At 44.2% G+C, this 21,393-nt stretch overlaps 1 protein-coding gene across 1 annotated transcript in view; it reads left to right on the plus strand.

Annotated features, from left to right (window-relative positions):
• Nucleotides 1–21,393, plus strand: part of LOC124596503 — a 174,087-nt gene that overhangs the window by 126,572 nt on the left and 26,122 nt on the right. The window contains exon 6 of the mRNA XM_047135661.1: nucleotides 4,874–5,123. Coding sequence (XP_046991617.1) covers nucleotides 4,874–5,123 — 250 coding nt within the window. The remainder of the gene's footprint in view (nucleotides 1–4,873; nucleotides 5,124–21,393) is intronic.

The raw sequence follows: 21,393 nt of genomic DNA on the forward strand, positions 1-21,393 counted from the left end.
TGCCAAGAAAACGCAGTCTTTGGTTCACCTTCCCCACAACATTTTCTGTGCATTCTTTCCAGTTTAAGTTGTTCATAGTTGTAGTTCCTAGGTATTTATGGCCTTCAGAGTTGATTGATTCATCATTTAAATGTTTAACAGGTTTTTTAGCACTCATGTGGGCGACTTCATACTTCTCATTATTTAAGGTCAATTGCAAATCTTCTCACCAGACAGATATCTTTTTTAAATTGGTTTACAGTTGGGTTTGATCATCTGATGACTTCACTAGACAATAAATGACAGCATCATCTGCAAACAACCTAAGACGGCTGCTCGGATTGTCTCCAAAAATGTTCATATAGCTAAAGAACAGCAAAGGGCCTAAAATGCTAGCTTGTGGAATGCCAGAAATCATGTCTATTGTACTTACTGACTTTCCATCACATACTATGAACTGTGACCTCACTGACTGGAAATCACAAATCGTCACATAAGTGAGATGGTCTTCTGTAAGTGTGCAATTTGGTTGCAAGCAACTTGTGAGGCACGGTGTCAAAAGCTTTGTGGAAATCTAGAAATTTCTTGTTGATAGCACTCAACACTTTGTGGGGGCATGTTGTTTCATAAGAACAATGTTTACTAAATCTATGTTGACTGTGACAATAGACCATTCTCTTGGAAGTAATCCCTAATGTTTGAACACAGTATGTATTCCAAAATCCTGCTCCATATCAACATTAATGATGTGGACCTGTAATTTAGTGGATTACTCCTACTTACTTTCTTGAATATTGGTGTGACTTGTGCAACTTTCCAGTCTTTGGAATCAGATCTTTCATCCAGCATGTGATCATACGTGGTGATTAAATATGGAGCTATTAAGTCAGCATACTCTGAAAGAAAACTAAGTGATATACGGTCTGGACCAGAAGACTTGATTTTATTAAGTGATTTAAGTTGCTTCACTGCTCTCAGGATACATTCTTTCAAGTTACTCATGTTGGTGGCTGTTCTTGATTTGAATTCTGAAATATTCACTTTGTTTTCTTTGGTGGAGGAATTTCAAAAGGCTGTGTTTCATAACTCTGCTTTAGCAGCACTGTCATTGATAGTATTTCCATTGCGATCACATAGAGAATGCATTGATTGTCTTGCCACTAGCAAACTTTAGATACAACCAGAATCTCTTTGGATTTTCTTCCAGGTTTGAGATAGTTTCACTGTGGAAACTATTGTAAGTACTAAATTTCAGGCTTCCGTAAAAGGTTCACAATGTCGGAGATTTTTTCATTCATTTAAATTTGGCCTGCTTTTGTTGCTGTTTCTGTAACAGTGTACCAAAGGGAATCAGCTCCATCGCTTGAGAAACTAACGAACCGTGGAAATTCCAGGATGGAATGTAATAACATGGGTGGTTTCAGTTGCCTGAGACTCTCTCTGTGTGTGTGTGTGTGTGTGTGTGTGTGTGTGTGTGTGTGTGTGTGGGGGGGGGGGGTTGACGAAGGCCTTAATGGCCGAAAGATTTATTTGTTGTGACAGTCTTTTTGTTGTGCCTATCTGCGGCTCAGCATCTCCACTATATGGTTTGTTAGTTTATGCGGTATAAATCTGTTAGGGTATTTCTCTGACTTAAGGCCACATCTGGTCCTCACCGACATTGTTAATTTGGAAGGATTGGAGATTGTCTCTCAGGAAGGCATCAACTGAAGATGAAATGAAATTTAGTAATTTTTCATTCAGATAATGTTTACCTGAGATCCTTGACAGGTGGTTCAGAGGATAGCATGTGTTACAGTCAGTGGCTGTGGCCTGTGCCATCAGGTGCCACAAAAGTCAGAGGGACTGCATCATTTGGGGCCAGTGACACACGTGCATAACTGATGTGAAGGAAAATAGGGAAATAAATGAACGGACAATATGTGAGAGATGAAACAGAACTAAGTCGCATGTCAGGTGGGGTGGGTAGCAGGAGAAATGATGCTGGGGTGGGAGTGAGGGTCAGGGCCGACAGCTCGGAGGCAGGTAACGGGTGTACGGGATAGAAATGTGACACGTCGGGCCAGTGTGTCCGTACTACACACGAGGGCGGTGGAAAGGTAGGGCGTGGGACAGAGGAAGAGGGAGGCTGTCAGATTGAGGGTGTGGATTGACAACTGTGGGAACAGTGGTCACTTTGCAACGATAACTACCATCTGTGTGGTTGAGAAAAGCTGGTTGCAGGAGGTAGGATCCAGGATGCACGGACCGTGAAGAAGTCAGTTAATTTGAGTGTGTCATACTAGGCAGCAACTTTTCTGTCAGTCACGGTTTGTCATTCTGCATTCGTTTATGTCAACAGCTCGACAGTGGTCACACCGATACGAAATTCGATGTAGATACTGCGGCAGAGTCTGTACGGTGTGGCCGTGTTTGCAGGTTGCTCTACCCCTGTCGGAACGAGTGCAGTAGCGTGTACCGGGTGGGTGAACTGGGCAGGTCTTGTATCTCTGTCCTCCACACTGGAAACATCTTAACCACATATCAATTTCCAGGCACCGAGGTGATGGACAGCTAGAGCCCTGGCAGTGGGTGTGCTTAAAAACCCACGCCATCTAGATTCTTCCTCTGTCCTCTCTTTGTGTAATCCTCGTGGTCTCGATCTCTGCCAGCCCACTGCATCTGCACCCTTTCCCCTTCCTCTGATCTGCACCTGCCTCCCTGTCCGCTCCTCCACACTGTTGTTATTGTCCTACAGATTCGCTGCCCTGTGTTGCATTCCTGTCCCGAGAACCTGCTCCACCCTTTCCAGTCACTTGCCGTCTTTCTCCAACTCTTGTCCCCACTTCCCACTTCTTCTTTTCACCTGACTAACGTGACACGTCTCCTCACCCCAGTCTGTTGGCCAAATTGCAGTCCCGATATTGTGTGTTCGGCCAGCACAGTGTAGCTGTACAGGCTCGTGTACGTGCGGGTGGGTGTGCGCACACAGAGTCTTTAAAGCATTGATGTGAAAGCTTGCGAAGTCCTTGTTCTGTTTCGAGTGTCTGTCAGTGACTCGATGCTTCTGGTATTTGGTGAATTGTCTCCTATACTTTTAAGTTATTTATGAGGGCTATTCAGAAAGTAGGGAACATTTCTATCTGATACCGCTAGGTGCCCACCGACCATGTATATTTTGGTATGTGCACGCTCGGCAGCTGAGTCGGCACCAGACAGTGACAGCAGGAACGTCTCTGCGCATATGTGATAAGGTTTTTGCTGGCAAAAAACCTAAAACCTATAGAAATGTATCGTGAACTGTGGGAAGTGTACAGAAATGATGTAATGAGTGAATGTTCCGTCTGGAAATGGTGCATTCGATATAAAAATGGCCGAACCAACCTTCATGATGAAGAAAAGAGTGGATGCCCGAACATTATGACTGACGATCTTGTCACTGAAGTTGACGAAACGATTCTTGAAAACCGTCGCTTCGCAATAATGGAGCTTCCACTTCCTTTTCCACAATTTTCATGGACTTTGTTGTTTGTCACTCGAAAGCTAGACTACCAAAAATTTTGTGCACAATGAGTACCGAAAATGCTTACACAGCACCATAAAGAACAGCAAATGGGGGCAACGTTGACATTTCTGGAGACCTACCACAGACATGGTGATTCACTACTGTATTGAATCGTAACCGTTGATGAGACTTGGGTGAAACACATCAATTGCGAGACTAAATTATAGTCCGTGGAGTGGGGGCATACAAGGTCCCCCCTCCAAACTAAGAAAATATTTGCAAACCTTGTGAGAAAGGAAGTTCATGGCAACAGTGTTTTGGGATAGGCAAGGTGCGCTTCTTATTGACTTTCTCGAACGTGGAACAACCGTAAATTCTGCCTGGCACTGTCAAACTTTGCACAGCCTTAGAAGAGCAGTTCAAGACAAAATTTTGTTTTTGCACGACAATGCCCGACCTCACACGGCAAACCACACTAAAGAACTCCTTAATTCATTCAAATGGGAAATTTTCCCTCAACCACCCTATAGCCCCGATCTTCCACCAAGTGACTTCCACTTGTTTCCCAAGGAAGAACTGGCTTGCAACGCAGTGTTTTGGTGATGACACGGAACTACAGGCAGGCGTGACTCACTGGCTGAAGTCTCGGATGGCAGAATTTTACGACAGAGGTCTTTCAAAGCTTGTCCACTGCTATAAGTACCTCAATGTGTTTGGTGACTGTGTGGAAAAGTAGTATGACAGTCACTCTTTCAGATGTATATAGTAAAATGTATTTCTTGTACTCAGATTTTTTTAATGCCAAATCGTTCCCTACTTTCTGAGTAGCCCTTGTACATTATGCCAGAACTTTCCTTATCATATAAATAGATACCTCTCATCTTTCTGTAATATTCTTTCCACTATAATATGTTTTGTAACTTCATTGTATAATGCTTGTTAATGCATCAGGCACTAAAACTAAATGGATAGTGAACAATACATTTCATATTCATTTACTTCTCGTGTATGTGTACTTCAGGTGCACTCGGTTTCGTTTTTATAATGATAAGTCACTAAAATGTACTGAGAAGTTGGCAAAGCTGTTTATGTGACAAAGATGTAGATTTGTCTGGTAGTCAGTGTGATTGGAGCTGTCCTAATTGTCCCTGTTTGATGCCAGTATGGTTCTTACTAGTATCTTTGTTTTACTAAGATTTACTAAGAGTTAAATTCTTATGGTTTGTGTCTTTGTCTATTGTTTTAATATTTTTCATCTTTTCATAAGATCTCGATGATAAGTTAAAATATTGTGTATGATCTAGTGTGAGTGCCACAGTGGAATAAATAAATTTGTATTACACAAGGACAAACATTATTTATGATAAACATTGTACAGTAGGTAACACTGAAGTAAATATCTTGTTACAGAAACTAGAGTTGCAGAATGAACGCATTTTGATGAAACAGACACAGTGCAGCCCACGTAGGCGAGCATGGTTCAACTTATTTGGTTCAGATAATGAAGCGGAGTGTTTAAAACAGCTACATGCTCAGAAGATTGATCCTTCTCTAGAAGTTACACCAATTCAAGTTGTTTCACATATGACAGCAGTTGGCTTGCTGCAGCCCATGGAACACTTTAGCATTATGTTTTCACGTTTTTCGAACCAAATATTTGGTAAGTCATTCTTGCCTATTTTTTAATACAGTGCAGTAGAAAGCAGGAATACGATTCCTATATTTTAATCGTTCTGTGTAAATGTTTGGTTCCCAGAAACAGCCCTTTCATTGCTTTGCACTTATCCATTAGTTCTGATTTTCTGTTGCCGTATACTTGCCATCGTGTTGACGGATCTTCCTGTGTGTATCTCGCACACTTTCGAGCGACACACGTTCTGTTGCTGAAAAGTAGGTGACCTTCAGTTTCACCCCCTTTCTCCAGTCTTCTACCTGACTGGTTCAGCTCTGTGAACTCTCATCACATTTTGCAATGCGCTGGGTGTGCCTGTTTCTGAGGCACACATTCTTCGTACAGGCTTATAATGGAAGCAACTCGTGGTGGCACTACACCCCAACCTGAGTGTGAAAGTGTGCAGTCCTTACTGGTCCACTTGGCAGAGTTATGCTGCATTTTTCTGGACCTCAGCTTTAATGTCATAAATCTGTTAGACGTGGCTGAAGTGGAGTGCCCCCTCCAGCCCTGTAAGACTTGATGGCTGTGCTCTTTTGAGGCAGGGCAAATGTAATAGGATATTTAAGTATAAACTTACTCACCAAGGCTTTGCTCAAGTCCAAAAATAAGGACAAAGAGCCTAAATTCATGCACACTGGAACAAAACACTTTCAGAAGAAAGTGTCTTATCTGTGCAATATACAAGCCATCCAAAGTTAGGCAGCTTTCTAGTTTTGAATGTACACTCTCAGGTCTTAAATCTCTGTATGAACACACAATTGTAGCTGGAAATATGGACATCAATTACCTATACAACAGTGTCTCCATTAAAATATTATGGTTTGTGTTTTCCTTCTCAAAACTTATGTTGTTTCCACTTGGGTCAACTCACCATACAGCAGACTGTCATACATTTATTGATAGATTTACAATCAAACTCCAAATAAGGTAACTTGCACTGATGAAATCTCGGCACACAGCACTTCAGCTCGGCATATAATATTTGTGACCTACTGCAATGTCCAAAGAACCGTCTATGAGGAGCAAATTTTAGAGCTAAGTTTACATGAACAGGCAGACACGTTAGGGCAGCTGATGTTATTCCACATACAATAGCTTGCTTATTCACAACCACACACTGTAGCAAAATTTCTAATATGTGTTCGCAGCTGCAAGTATAATATAGTGAATTATAGCCCCCAGCCACTTACTGCTCCCATCCTTTCCTATACCAGACTCCCTTGTACTTGATTACCGCGATCCTACTCTGGGGACTTCTGTACGAGAGCTCGTGCCAGCTGGAACTGTCAACGAATGCCCACGTTTGGTACATTTTTGAGATTTGCTCTTTCAGTCATATTTCTCAATTATAGTAGCTATGTGCCCTGGGCCACAGTTACATTCGTAGTGGGGTGATCTGGTGTCCAAATGTTACTCGAAGGTGTTTTCCCTGCTCAGTGGTGCAGTAGTGTCATCCAGTTAGTCGGTAAGTCACTCGACTCTCACAGGTTGAAGAGAACAGCTTCACGCCAGTGTCACTCTGTTCCTCGTCCCCATTCCTCGACGCCGGCGACGGGCTTGTAACCGCCTTGCCAGCAGACACCTCCGCGCCGTACTTGGAAGACTTCGTTCTCGGTACAGCTCCCACTCTGCAGATTTGGCTTTTTCGCAACTTGGAGGTGCTGTCCGGAGGGCCTCCACTCGAACCCTTTCCCACAGTTTCCATTCCTCTCCCACAAAAGGTGGTCGAAACATTTCTGTCACCCTCTTGCAATCTGTCCCGACTCAGAATTCTACAGGTACCCAGTGCTGGAGCACTGTTGCAAAAGCCCGATTTTTAGGATTACTCTGCTGTAAAGCTGACTTAGCTGCCACGTATTAGACGAGCTACCAGTCGTTACAGCTGTCTGGGCTAGTCCTGTCGTCTCCTTGCTGAAATGAGGCTCTTCCCTCTTTAGTCGCAACAATACAACTGCCGTTCACTTGTGCGAATACAGTCGGACAATTTCCTACAGTCTTTCTGCTTACGAGTGACATCGGCCACGGACACCTGCAGCTGGGCGATATTACTGGTCAGAATGCATCTCGAAGCCCTCTGCTGGGACACGCACATCACTTCTGTAGAATGTACTTCGTGTGTTACCCACCCACATGCTGCATTAATTATTTCTCTCACCTAATTTTATTATTGACATTCCAACTGATGTGCATTACATTTTTAGCGTTTTCAGTATTACTGTCGTGAATCTCAAGACTAGAAGGCATTATTTACTCTATAACTGTCTCTACTACCCTTCTCGGTTCAGTTTGGAGTCGTAAGAAAGTCAGGTTTCACTCGCCACAGGTGGTCTCGGAGAGACACCTTGTCAGCTCTGACCTACATACCAGCCTGGTCTGTGTACTTTCACTTCTCCGTAGATTGTCTCAGCTCTACAATCAGTATTGCCTTTAATGCCTCAGCTTTGCCACTCCAATGTACGTCAGTCATTTGATTTCATTTTTGGTATATATATCACTAACGTCGGATGAACTACCCCTTGACTGAGGGACTGTTAAGTCCCTTAACACCAACTGAACAACTGTGGCAATAAACATGAGAGACTGTCGTGCCCTGTGTTTGCTCTTTCATCTTCTCGTTCATTGCAGACACATTTATCTATCTTAGACTCTTACATGACTGTGTGATCAGCACAGCAGTAACACTCACTCATATGAGTAACTGCATAACACAGCTAACTTCTCAAAATCTGTTTCAGGAACTTGAGTTTGGAATGACCTTCCTAAAAATATCAGCAATTAAATTCCTGTACAATTGCAAAATACAGCTAATGTTTCGTCTTGAATCACAATAGCTCTCTCTTCTATATACTTGCCTGCAGCTCACTCTTGTCGTTCTCCCCTCCGCCATTGCTTTTCTCTCCTTGTCTACAAAGTCCTCTAATGAAAGTTGCTTCTTTGTTGACATAATAATTTCTAAATGTACATAATGGAATAGGTACGCATAGAAACTGAAAATATTTTATAATATCGTTTGTGTGTGTTCCTGGTTTGAAGGCAGCTGCGTCTTCAAGGTCTGAATTGAGTCTTGAGTCAGGCTAAATTAACAAAGAATGCCTGCTATGTGGAATTTGTGATACTGAAGGCAAGTTGTGTATTGTAGTGGCTGCTAAGAGTACTTCATAGTAGTTGTGCATATTCCATAAATGCATTAATAAATATCACAAAGTTGCAGTGTTCTATAGTCTCTGTGGGACAATGAGTTAGAATATTGGACTAAGATTATATGAAAATGAAAACGAAATATTGCCAATATCAAAATAACATATGCTTCTTTGTGAAGATTGTTGAAGTACCACACAAATTTATTTGGGTGAACGTAGATATGGATCCTGTCTATGATGCAGCAAAGCAGAGTTCAGCTTACTGAGTTTCTTGAATGAAAAGGAGCACTGTTGGGTAGCTTATACACTCCAGTCCGTGCCCTGGTTAATAGCTTGTTTTTGAAGTGTTTTAAATCTTGCACACAGGTCCCGATGCAAATTAGAAACTGCACATCCTCAGAGCTCAGGTCTGTTAGTTGCCATTAGGTCTGTTATATTTCTATCATGAGTGTACTTACAGACCAGCTTCTCTAGGTAGTTTCCAGTTCTGTTGTACAAAAATCTTGTCACACCTACCACTTAAAAAATTGTAATTATGCCAACGAGTTGTTGGATGATTAGTCCCTCCAATGATGACAGTATAATTGAGGAACTTGTGTACTAGCGAATTGATGCTTTTTCTTACATTTTTGGTTCTCTCTGGGGCTGAGTCTAGTGCTTCATAGGAGGATCCAGTTTACATTTATTGTCACCCTCAGTACTGAGTTTCCCCCAAATTATCTAGCGTGTACCTTCAGTTTAATTCTCTTCTGTGATGGCAGATATGATCTCTGCTTCCTATTTGCCTGTCCTTTCAATACACACTATTATTATTATTATTATTATTAAGCATTACAATCCATGAAGGCTTTTTGCTGCAGAATGGACAATGTTGAACCACTTTGCTCTGTCTTTACAAGTAATTTGCCACTGTCTGTCATGTCCTAGTTTTCTGAGATCGTCTTGAATATTGTCCAAGTATCTCATGCGTGGGCGTCCAAGAGGTCGTCTTCCGGTGGGAATCTCTTCAGTCACTTTCTTGATGGTCCTGTTTGGTGGTGCTCTGATGACATGCCCTATCCATTTCAGTCTTTTGGCTTTAATTTTGGCCACTATATCGGAGTCTTTATATAATTTGTAAATTTCATTGTTATTTAGCAATCTCCATTCATCACTGATCCTATCTCTTATGGGTCCAAATATTTTTCTCAAAATTTTTCGTTCAAATACTCTTAATCTGTTTTCCTCTTTTTTTGTGAGAGTCCAGGTTTCAGATCCATAGGTGAGTACTGGTATAATCAATGATTTGTATACTTGTAGTTTGGTGTTCCTAGAAATTAACTTGCTTTTGAAAACTGTCAAGAGACTATAGTAGCATTTGTTAGCCTTCTGAATTCGTGATTCTATTTCAATTTTTATGGAGTTGTCAGAGGTTACTATTGTACCAAGGTAATTAAATTCATTTGTCTTTGTGAAAGCTGTGTTATTAATTTGCAGTACATTATTATTTGATGGATAGCGGGATAAGATAAAGTACATTGTTTTGTCTGTATTCAGCTGGAGGCCTGTGCCATTTGTGGCTTTAATTAATTGTGCAGTAAGAAGCTTCAAATCATTCTCACTGTCAGATAATAATGCAATGTCATCAGCGTATGCTACAATGTTAATTTTGCTTTCCAGTTGTGCTCCAATTTGTAGTAGCTTTACTTTTTGGATTATTCTATTGATTACTATGTTAAAAAGAACTGGTGAGAGTGAATCCCCTTGTTTGACTCCAGTTTTAACCTCAAAGTCTTCAGAAAGTTTGCTAGCTACTTTTATTTTGTATTTTGAGTTTAAAGTGCAAGATTTTATTAAATTTATCAATTTGTTAGGGATGCCAATCTGCCTCATGCACTTCCATAAATATTCCCTGTTGATACTGTCAAAAGCTTTTTTAAAATCAATGAAAAGCATATGTACATTTTGATTGAATTCATATTTCTTTTCACCCAACATCCTTAGGACATATATATTGTCAATAGTCGATCTGTTAGGTCTAAATCCACATTGGGCATCATCTAGGGAGTCTTCAACGTAAGGGCTTATCCTTGCTAACAGTATATTTGTCAGAATTTTATATGTTGTGTTTAGTAACGCAATTCCTCTGTAGTTTGAACAATTTGTTGGGTCCCCCTTCTTGTATATAGGGCACACAACTACTTCTTTCCAATCATGTGGGACCTGTTCCTGCTTCCAGATGTTGGTGATGATTTTGTGTAAGCAGTTTACAAAAGGAAATTTACTGAGCTTCCATATATCTGTGTCTATACCATCACTTCCAGGAGCTTTATGTCTCTTCAGCTTCTTGATGCTTTCTTTAATTTCTGCTAAGCTGGGCTCTTCGTCCGATGGGTCAGCAGTAAGATATTCATTGTCATCTTCCTGAGAGACGCTTATAGTTGGAGCATTTAGTAACTCATTAAAATATTCCTTCCATCTGTTAGCAATGTCACTTCTTTCTGTTAGCAAGGAGCCATCTGGGTCTGTTATGAACTGTCCATAATTTTTTATATTCCCACTTTTAAACATATTTATGCTCTTGAAAAATCCTCTGGAGTCTGTGGTACGGTCATTCTCAGCTCTTTTTAATTTGTAATTCATAAAATCCCTTTTCTTTTCAATACACACTATACACATCAGTTTATTCAAAAAAATCTCACTGTGTCCAGTTTTGGGTTTTAACCAGCTTTCTGTCACCTATATTAGGAGCACCACTTCTTTTGACAGAATGCTTCGAACTCTGTAAAGTTGTTGTGAATTCTTGAGCAGTTTCTCACTGCACAGTGTCTGGAAAGTAAATAGGTATTTTAAAATGGCTGTGGAAGTTTAGATATCGGTGGAATTGCAATGAAATGGTGTGCACTCAGAGATTTGGATTTCTGCAGTCACTGCACGATCACATTCACCCGGCTCAGAGGCCGTATTGCTATGACAGAACCTCGCTGCCAGACTAGAGTTGTACCCCGTGCTCAGTATTTGTTTCGTCTTCCTCCCTCCCCTTTCTCTTTTTTCCTCCTCGGCAAGTGCACGTTCTTAAATTTTCTTTAGTACAGCCGATTACCATGAAAGAAGCTGCACTTGGCAGCCGAAAAGACAGTCGATTGCCTGACTGTTCAACCGTGAGCACAGATTTCTGCAGGTTTCAAAGTGTGGAATTCCATCATCCCAATGCAGACGTCATGCTGTACTGTGAACAGGTGAATGCTAGAGTTCATCCAGAAACAATAAAGAATTGTCACAGAAAGTTAATGACTGCAGGCTCGGTAAAAGATGCAAGAAAAACCGGTCGTCCACCTGTGTCGCCATCTGACAATAACGTGGCAATAGTGCAGAAAATGTTTATATACAGCCCTTCGTAATTGATTAGCTGGGCAGCATATGAATATCAACTATTGAGGTACGTAGTATATCGAGAATCAAATTAGGTAATGTGGAAACCACATCAGGTGCAACAGCTGGCACTGGGAGACTGTGACTTCAGAATTGAGTGTGGTGAGTCAATGCTGAGTTAGCATGCAGATTGGTGTAAGTTGTTTAATAACATCACTCTGGGAGTGACAAGGCCTTTTTCTGTGTGACGTTTCATCAGTTGACATAATTGCCACTATTTGGCTGATGATGTAGTCTCACCCACAAGTGACTGTGCGGTGTGAATGGCTGCCACGAGGTTTATTGGGCCATTTATCCTGCACAATACAGTGGACACAGAACACTACGTGCAGATGTCTGAAAATTATGTTTGCTCCACAGTGTCTGCACGGGATAAGATCGAAGACATTATTTTCGTACGAGATGGCACATCACTTTGCAAATGTCGTGCATATGTGGTCAGTTACAAAGTTTCCATGATGTCCACGACGACCTAGTGAGTGGCCTGCTAGAAGTTCAGATGTGACACTGTGTGACTTCTGTGGGTCTGGGCAGAATGTGAGGTGTACCGGATGAAACCTCACCACTGAAAGAATTGGAAACACGGATTTGGGATGATATCGGCAGAATCTCACAGCTTCCTCCACAGGTATATGGATTCCGTACCCAGTCATTTGAGACGGTTGGTGGGTGTCAGAGGTGCCTGCAGTGAATTTTGAACTGTGCTCCACATTCTTACATAACAATATCTGCACAATATTAATTTCAATAAATTAAGATTGTAAAAATAGAATTTATTTACCTTTTACGATGCCTAGTTACTTTACAGACATACTGTAGAATTTCAGTACTCTCATCTGAGGGGCATTTCTTTAACAGCTATCATTGTCTCGACAGAACAAAAAGTCACCCAATCTATACAGCCCTCGTTTGCACGCCACACAGTCAGCTACCTGGGTAGCAGTCACTGGTATATGGTGCACTCGTGTCCCATTTACGGGATCCTACAGTTTTCGAGGCTGTGGTGCAAGTCTAGGAAGTTGCATCCTAGTTTATCACAGAAGTGGCCAATTCTTAGGTTAAAGCCTTCCACTCGACTCAGAATGAGGGGGGCTACGATCACTTCTGGGACAGCGCTGCAGAGTGCGAGATTCCCTGAAGTTTTTTGAACGAGGCCTGTCTTCTCGCCCTTTACTGCTAGTCACTAGAGTGATCAAAGTATGACCCTGGCCTACAGGTGACAAGTACCATTCATTGCAACGTGTGTCACAGTCTAGTCGGTCACATCCTGTTCCCTCAACAGATGCCAGAACAGCCTCTATTAAATGAAGTCTGTAGGCATACACATAGTGCGTAAGGTGATTTTTACCCATGTTGTTGTTGTTGTGGTCTTCAGTCCTGAGACTGGTTTGATGCAGCTCTCCATGCTACTCTATCCTGTGCAAGCTTTTTCATCTCCCAGTACCTACTGCAACCTACATCCTTCTGAATCTGCTTAGTGTATTCATCTCTTGGTCTCCCTCTACGATTTTTACCCTCCACGCTGCCCTCCAATACTAAATTGGTGATCCCTTGATGCCTCAGAACATGTCCTACCAACCGATCCCTTCTTCTGGTCAAGTTGTGCCACAAACTCCTCTTCTCCCCAATCCTATTCAATACTTCCTCATTAGTTATGTGATCTACCCATCTAATCTTCAGCATTCTTCTGTAGCACCACATTTCGAAAGCTTCTATTCTCTTCTTGTCCAAACTACTTATCGTCCATGTTTCACTTCCATACATGGCTACACTCCATACAAATGCTTTCAGAAATGACTTCCTGACACTTAAATCTATACTGGATGTTAACAAATTTCTCTTCTTCAGAAACGCTTTCCTTGCCATTGCCAGTCTACATTTTATATCCTCTCTACTTCGACCATCATCAGTTATTTTGCTCCCCAAATAGCAAAACTCCTTTACTACTTTAAGTGCCTCATTTCCTAATCTAATTCCCTCAGCATCACCTGACTTAATTAGACTACATTCCATTATCCTTGTTTTGCTTTTGTTGATGTTCATCTTATATCCTCCTTTCAAGACACTGTCCATTCCATTCAACTGCTCTTCCAAGTCCTTTGCTGTCTCTGACAGAATTACAATGTCATCGGCGAACCTCAAAGTTTTTATTTCTTCTCCATGAATTTTAATACCTACTCCGAATTTTTATTTCGTTTCCTTTACTGCTTGCTCAATATACAGATTGAACATCATCGGGGAGAGGCTACAACCCTGTCTCACTCCTTTCCCAACCACTGCTTCCCTTTCATGCCCCTCCACTCTTATGACTGCCATCTGGTTTCTGTACAAATTGTAAATAGCCTTTCGCTCCCTGTATTTTACCCCTGCCACGTTTAGAATTTGAAAGAGAGTATTCCAGTCAACATTGTCAAAAGCTTTCTCTAAGTCTACAAATGCTAGAAACGTAGGTTTGCCTTTCCTTAATCTTTCTTCTAAGATAAGTCGTAAGGTCAGTATTGCCTCACGTGTTCCAGTGTTTCTACGGAATCCAAACTGATCTTCCCCGAGGTTGGCTTCTACTAGTTTTTCCATTCGTCTGTAAAGAATTCGTGTTAGTATTTTGCAGCTGTGACTTATTAAGCTGATAGTTCGGTAATTTTCACATCTGTCAACACCTGCTTTCTTTGGGATTGGAATTATTATATTCTTCTTGAAGTCTGAGGGTATTTCGCCTGTTTCATACATCTTGCTCACCAGATGGTAGAGTTTTGTCAGGACTGGCTCTCCCACGGCCGTCAGTAGTTCCAGTGGAATATTGTCTACTCCGGGGGCCTTGTTTCGACTCAGGTCTTTCAGTGCTCTGTCAAACTCTTCACGGTATCATATCTCCCATTTCATCTTCATCTACATCCTCTTCCATTTCCATAATATTGTCCTCAAGTACATCGCCCTTGTATAGACCCTCTATGTACTCCTTCCACCTTTCTGCTTTCCCTTCTTTGCTTAGAACTGGGTTTCCATCTGAGCTCTTGATATTCATACAAGTCGTTCTCTTATCTCCAAAGGTCTCTTTAATTTTCCTGTAGGCAGTATCTATCTTACCCCTAGTGAGATAGGCCTCTACATCCTTACATTTGTCCTCTAGCCATCCCTGCTTAGCCATTTTGCACTTCCTGTCGATCTCATTTTTGAGACGTTTGTATTCCTTTTTGCCTGTTTCACTTACTGCATTTTTATATTTTCTCCTTTCATCAATTAAATTCAATATTCCTTCTGTTACCCAAGGATTTCTACTAGCCCTCGTCTTTTTACCTACTTGATCCTCTGCTGCCTTCACTACTTCATCCCTCAAAGCTACCCATTCTTCTTCTACTGTATTTATTTCCCCCATTCCTGTCAATTGCTCCCTTATGCTCTCCCTGAATCTCTGTACAACCTCTGGTTCTTTTAGTTTATCCAGGTCCCATCTCCTTAAATTCCCACCTTTTTGCAGTTTCTTCAGTTTTAATCTACAGGTCATAACCAATAGATTGTGGTCAGAGTCCACATCTGCCCCTGGAAATGTCTTACAATTTAAAACCTGGTTTCTAAATCTCTGTCTTACCATTATATAATCTATCTGATACCTTTTAGTATCTCCAGGGTTCTTCCATGTATACAACCTTCTTTCATGATTCTTAAACCAAGTGTTAGTTATGGTTATGTTGTGCTCTGTGCAAAATTCTACCAGGCGGCTTCCTCTTTCATTTCTGTCCCCCAATCCATATTCACCTACCATGTTTCCTTCTCTCCCTTTTCCTACACTCGAATTCCAGTCACCCATGACTATTACATTTTCGTCTCCCTTCACAATCTGAATAATTTCTTTTATTTCATCATACATTTCTTCAATTTCTTCGTCGTCTGCAGAGCTAGTTGGCATATAAACTTGTACTACTGTAGTAGGTGTGGGCTTCGTATCTATCTTGGCCACAATAATGCGTTCACTATGCTGTTTGTAGTAGCTTACCCGCATTCCTATTTTCCTATTCATTATTAAACCTACTCCTGCATTACCCCTATTTGATTTTGTGTTTATAACCCTGTAGTCACCTGACCAGAAGTCTTGTTCCTCCTGCCACCGAACTTCACTAATTCCCACTATATCTAACTTCAACCTATCCATTTCCCTTTTTAAATTTTCTAACCTACCTGCCCGATTAAGGGATCGGACATTCCACGCTCTGATCCGTAGAACGCCAGTTTTCTTTCTCTTTTTACCCATCCATTGCTGTATTTTCTGCAAGGGGTAAGACTAATCACCATGTACTTGAATTGCTGATGATAAAAAGCCCCGTACCCTTGTACTTGCTTCTTCTTGACAAGAGGTACAGCATGTTCCTCAACAGGTGAAATGTGATCCAGTGGCTCAGTTTCATCAACAGAGAACTCCAAAAACTTATTAAGAGGACAGGAGCATTACCCAGAGTTCTCCCCAATAAAGGGGTGCGTAGGTAGCCTTACCAGTGAACCACACACCAGTCAGTCAGTTGGACAAATAGTGATAGATTCCATACTTTCTGGAAAGGAGACAAGTTCCACAGGAGAGGGTAGCACTTGAAGCACCTTTAATAACTTTGATAAATGTCTCTCGGTAACTGTTGTAACACGTCCATTCACAGCAGCTTCTGCTCGTTAGACAGTACTCGGGACAAGTTCAGCTGTGTGCAGAAATCAGCTAATTCTGTGAATCCCACTTAACAGTGGGACTACATTGTGGCTGGTGCAGTGCTTTATGGAGCAGTACGCACATTGGTTTAAATTATTTTGTGGATAAAAAATACCACTCCGTCTACAGGCCACAAGTGGCCCATCGGGACCATCTGACCCCCGTGTCGTCATCAACGGAGGATGCGGATAGGAGGGGTGGGGGTCAGCACACTGCTCTCCCGGTCGTTACGATGGTATTCTTCGCCGAAGCCACTACTATTCGGTCGAGTAGCTCCTCAATTGGCATCACGAGGCTGAGTGCACACCGAAAAATGGCAACAGCGCATGGCGGCCTGGATGGTCACACGTCCGAGTGCTGACCACGCCCGACAGCGCTTAACTTTGGTGATCTCACGGGAACCGGTGTATCCACTGCAGCAAGGCCGTTGCCTAGATATTAAAATGATTTTGTGGATACTCTTTTAGTATCTGGATCTGTTGTGCTACAAGGGATAAAAGTTCTGTCGAAGAACTGAAGCGATTAAAATTCGATAAATAATTTAGGAGTAAAGGAGAACTGTCGAGTCACTGACACAGTTTTGTGTGTTTACACTCTAGTAGGGTTCATCTAAGAGCTAAATTGTTGTTGCATCCTCCTCCCCAACCCCCCTGCGGGTCCGGGGATTAGAATAGGCCCACGGTATTCCTGCCTGTCGTAAGAGGCGACTAAAAGGAGTCCATCCCCCTCACGGGGTTGTTAGCGCCTGCGTCCGGAGACGGACAGTTCCACGACCTATAATCGTGGTCTTTTTGGTTTTTCACTTCTCGTTTCTTCCTTCCTTTTGTTGGTTCCTTTCTTTGCTCTTCTCCACCTCACTGTCTTCCTTACTCTTTCCCTTGACTTCTCCTTGCCTTCTCATTGCCTTCTTCTCCTTGCCTTCTCATTGCCTTCTTCTCCTTGCTTTCTCATTGCCTTCTTCTCCTTGCCTTCTCTGGTCTCCGCCTCGGCGTTTGAGACAGTCTGTCCTCTTTCTCCCTCTCTCTCTCTTCTTTTTCCTCTTCTTCCTTCCTCCCTGTGCGTGCCTGAAGGCCGACCCACGCGTTCGCACGCGTAGCCGGTGACGGGGTAACGCGTAAGTCCCCGCCCTGGGTAGACATGTAAGGCACGCGCGTACCCCCTGGTAAAGGCCAGGCCCGGGGAGGGGTGATTGCCTGAGCTGATACCTTCTGACCATGCCGATTGGTCCCTCCGTCTGTTTCTCGGGAGGTGTGACCTGAGGTGTAAACATTCACCTAAGGCGGGAGTGCCCTCTGAGAGGGTCCCCACAAGGAAGGAGCGCGCCATCGGAGACGCTGGCAATCCTGGGGGATTCCTCCGCAATGGATTCTACTCCATCTCTTTCGACTTCGACCCAAAAACGGAAACGTGACCAGCCAACAGTGACAAAAGTACTACCGCCTGCCCCACAGTTCCTCGTAGTTTCTCGATCTGAGGACGGAAAGGATTTTTCCTCTGTCAACCCTTTCGTTATTCAGAAGGGCATAGATGCCATAGCCGGATCTGTCAAATCTTGTACCAGGTTGCGTAACGGCACCTTATTACTAGAAACTGAGAGTGCCTTTCAGGCACAAAAACTGCTTCGGGCCACCCTCCTGTACACGTTCCCTGTCCGGGTGGAGGCCCACCGAACTTTGAATTCGTCTCGAGGTGTAGTCTATACTAGCTCCCTCGACGGATTGACTGACGAGGAGCTTCAATCATTCCTCGCTGAGCAGGGCGTGACGGCTGTCCATAGGGTCATGAAAAAGGTCAACAATGACCTTGTACCGACCCGGACACTTTTCTTGACCTTAGATAGTGTTTAGCTGCCATCGCGCATCAAGGCGGGCTACGAGGTTATTTCTGTTCGCCCCTATGTCCCGACACCTACGCGCTGCTACCAGTGTCAGCGTTTCAATCACACTCGACAGTCTTGTTCCAATGCGGCTAAATGTGTCACTTGTGGCAGGGATGCCCATGAGGGTGACTGTCCACCTCCGTCTCCTCGTTGTGTGAACTGTCAAGGTGACCATGCCGCCTCCTCCCGCGACTGTCCTGTCTATAAGGAAGAACGCTGTATCCAAGAAATTCGGGTCAAAGAGAAAGTGTCCACCTCGGCTGCTCGCAAGCTATTGGCTAGTAGGAAGCCCACGCTGCTCCCAGCGGGGAAATACAGTACTGTCCTCGCCTCTCCTCGGACTACCCGGGAGGTAGCAACCCAGACATGCGATCTGACCTTCAGCACCACGGTCGTCCGTTCGGCCAGTGCTAAGATCGCGCGGTCGACGTCTCCTCTTCCTCCCATCACCCCACAGACACGAGCACCTTCCTCAGCTTCTGCTAAGACGAAGGCATCGAAGTCAGATGCACGGGCCTTCAAGAAGGAACCATCCCATGCAGACTTCCTCCGTACCTCGACCTCCCAGCCTTCGGCCGGTACTTCCACTACACGTCCTTCCAAAAAGGCGCATAGGAAGCACAGTTCTCCTTCTCCGCCACGGCGCATTTCTTCTCCTGCGCCACCCAGCGGTTGCCGCCCCAGGCCGTCATCCGTTTCGCCTGGCCGCACCGCTGGTAGCCGTACATCTGGCCGTTCACTGGCGGAGGAAGCTCCCCCTCCCGGCCATCCTCCCGAGATGGCCGATGACCCTATAGACCCTATGGACGATGACTGTCCGCCTACTGATAGCGGCGGCAGTGCTCGCTCGAAGCCAGGCCCTAAGCGGCCTTCGAGGCGACCACTTCTCTCATCTTCCTTTTCTTACGATGGCACTTATTCACTGGAATATTCGCAGCATTCGCTCCAACCGAGAGGACTTGAAGTTGCTGCTCCGCTTGCACCGTCCGCTCGTCGTAGCCCTCCATGAAACGAAGCTACGCCCATGCGATCAAATTGCCTTGGCACACTACACCTCTGTGCGTTTTGACCTACCCCCTGTGGTAGGTATCCCAGCTCATGGAGGGGTTATGTTGCTGGTCCGGGATGATATTTACTACGATCCCATCACGTTGCACACCGGCCTGCAGGAAGTTGCCATCCGCATTACTCTCCCCACTTTTACGTTTTCCTTTTGTACCGTTTACACTCCATCGTCATCTGCCGTTACCAGGGCAGACGTGATGCAACTTATTGCTCAGCTACCTGCACCATTTTTGTTAACTGGAGACTTCAATGCCCACCATCCCCTTTGGGGCTCTCCAGCATCCTGCCGAGGGGCTCCTTGTTAGCAGACCTTTTCAACCAGCTCGATCTTGTCTGCTTCAATACTGGCGCCCCTACTTTTCTTTCGGACACATCTCACACCTATTCCCATTTAGACCTCTCTATATGTACTCCCCAACTTGCACGCCGGTTTGAGTGGTATGCACTTTCTGATACATATTCGAGCGACCACTTCCCGTGTGTTATCCATCTCCTGCAGCATACCCCCTCTCCGTGCTTCTCTAATTGGACCATCTCCAAGGCAGACTGGGGGCTCTTCTCTTCCAGGGCGACCTTTCAGGATCAAACCTTTACAAGCTGCGATCGTCAGGTCGCACACCTCACGGAAGTCATTCTCGCTGCTGCTGAATATTCCATCCCTCACCCTACTTCTTCTCCACGTCGCGTACCGGTCCTCTGGTGGACCGCAGCATGTAGAGACGCTTTACGTGCTCGTCGACGTGCTTTACGCACGTTTAAACGCCACCCTACAGTGGCGAATTGTATCAATTATAAACGATTACGTGCTCAGTGTCGTCGTATTATCAAAGAAAGCAAGAAAGCCAGCTGGGCTGCTTTCACAAGCACCTTCAACAGTTTTACTCCTTCTTCTGTTGTCTGGGGTAGCCTGCGCCGGCTATCTGGCACTAAGGTCCACTCACCAGTTTCTGGCTTGAAGGTCGCGAATGACGTCCTTGTGGCCCCTGAGGCTGTCTCCAATGCCTTTGGCCGCTTTTTCGCAGAGGTTTCGAGCTCCGCTCATTACCACCCTGCCTTCCTCCCCCGCAAACAGGCAGAGGAGGCTAGGCCACCTAACTTCCGCTCCTCGAATTGTGAAAGTTATAATGCCCCATTCACCATGCGGGAACTCGAAAACGCACTTGGCCGATCACGGTCCTCTGCTCCAGGGCCAGATTCTATTCATATTCAGATGCTGAAGAACCTTTCTCCTGCGGGTAAAGGTTTTCTTCTTCGTACATACAATCGCATCTGGATTGAGGGACATGTTCCCGCATGCTGGCGCGAGTCTATTGTTGTCCCGATTCCTAAGCCGGGGAAGGACAAGCACTTGCCTTCCAGTTATCGACCTATCTCGCTTACCAGCTGTGTCTGTAAAGTGATGGAGCGCATGGTTAACTCTCGATTGGTTTGGCTGCTCGAGTCTCGACGCCTACTTACTAATGTACAATGTGGATTTCGTAGGCGCCGCTCTGCTGTTGACCATCTGGTTACCTTATCGACCTTCATTATGAATAACTTCTTGCGGAAGCGCCCGACCGCGGCTGTGTTCTTTGATTTGGAGAAGGCTTACGACACCTGTTGGAAGGCGGGCATTCTCCGCACCATGCATACATGGGGCCTTCGCGGTCGCCTCCCTCTTTTTATTCGTTCCTTTTTAATGGATCGACAGTTCAGGGTACGTGTGGGTTCTGTCCTGTCCGACACCTTTCGCCAGGAGAATGGGGTGCCACAGGGCTCAGTTTTGAGCGTCGCTCTCTTCGCCATCGCGATCAATCCAATAATGGATTGCCTCCCAGCTGATGTATCAGGCTCCCTTTTCGTGGACGATTTTACCATCTATTGCAGCGCGCAGTGTACACGTGTCCTGGAGCGCTGTCTTCAGCTTTCTCTAGACCGTCTTTACTCCTGGAGTGTCGCCAATGGCTTCCGTTTTTCTGCCGAGAAGACGGTCTGTATTAACTTCTGGCGCTACAGAGAGTTTCTCCCACCGTCCTTACGACTCGGTCCTGTTGCTCTCCCAATCGTGGAGACAACCAAATTTTTAGGCCT

Source organism: Schistocerca americana, chromosome 2 (assembly GCF_021461395.2).
Source record: "Schistocerca americana isolate TAMUIC-IGC-003095 chromosome 2, iqSchAmer2.1, whole genome shotgun sequence".
NCBI classification, from domain to species: Eukaryota; Metazoa; Arthropoda; class Insecta; order Orthoptera; family Acrididae; genus Schistocerca; species Schistocerca americana.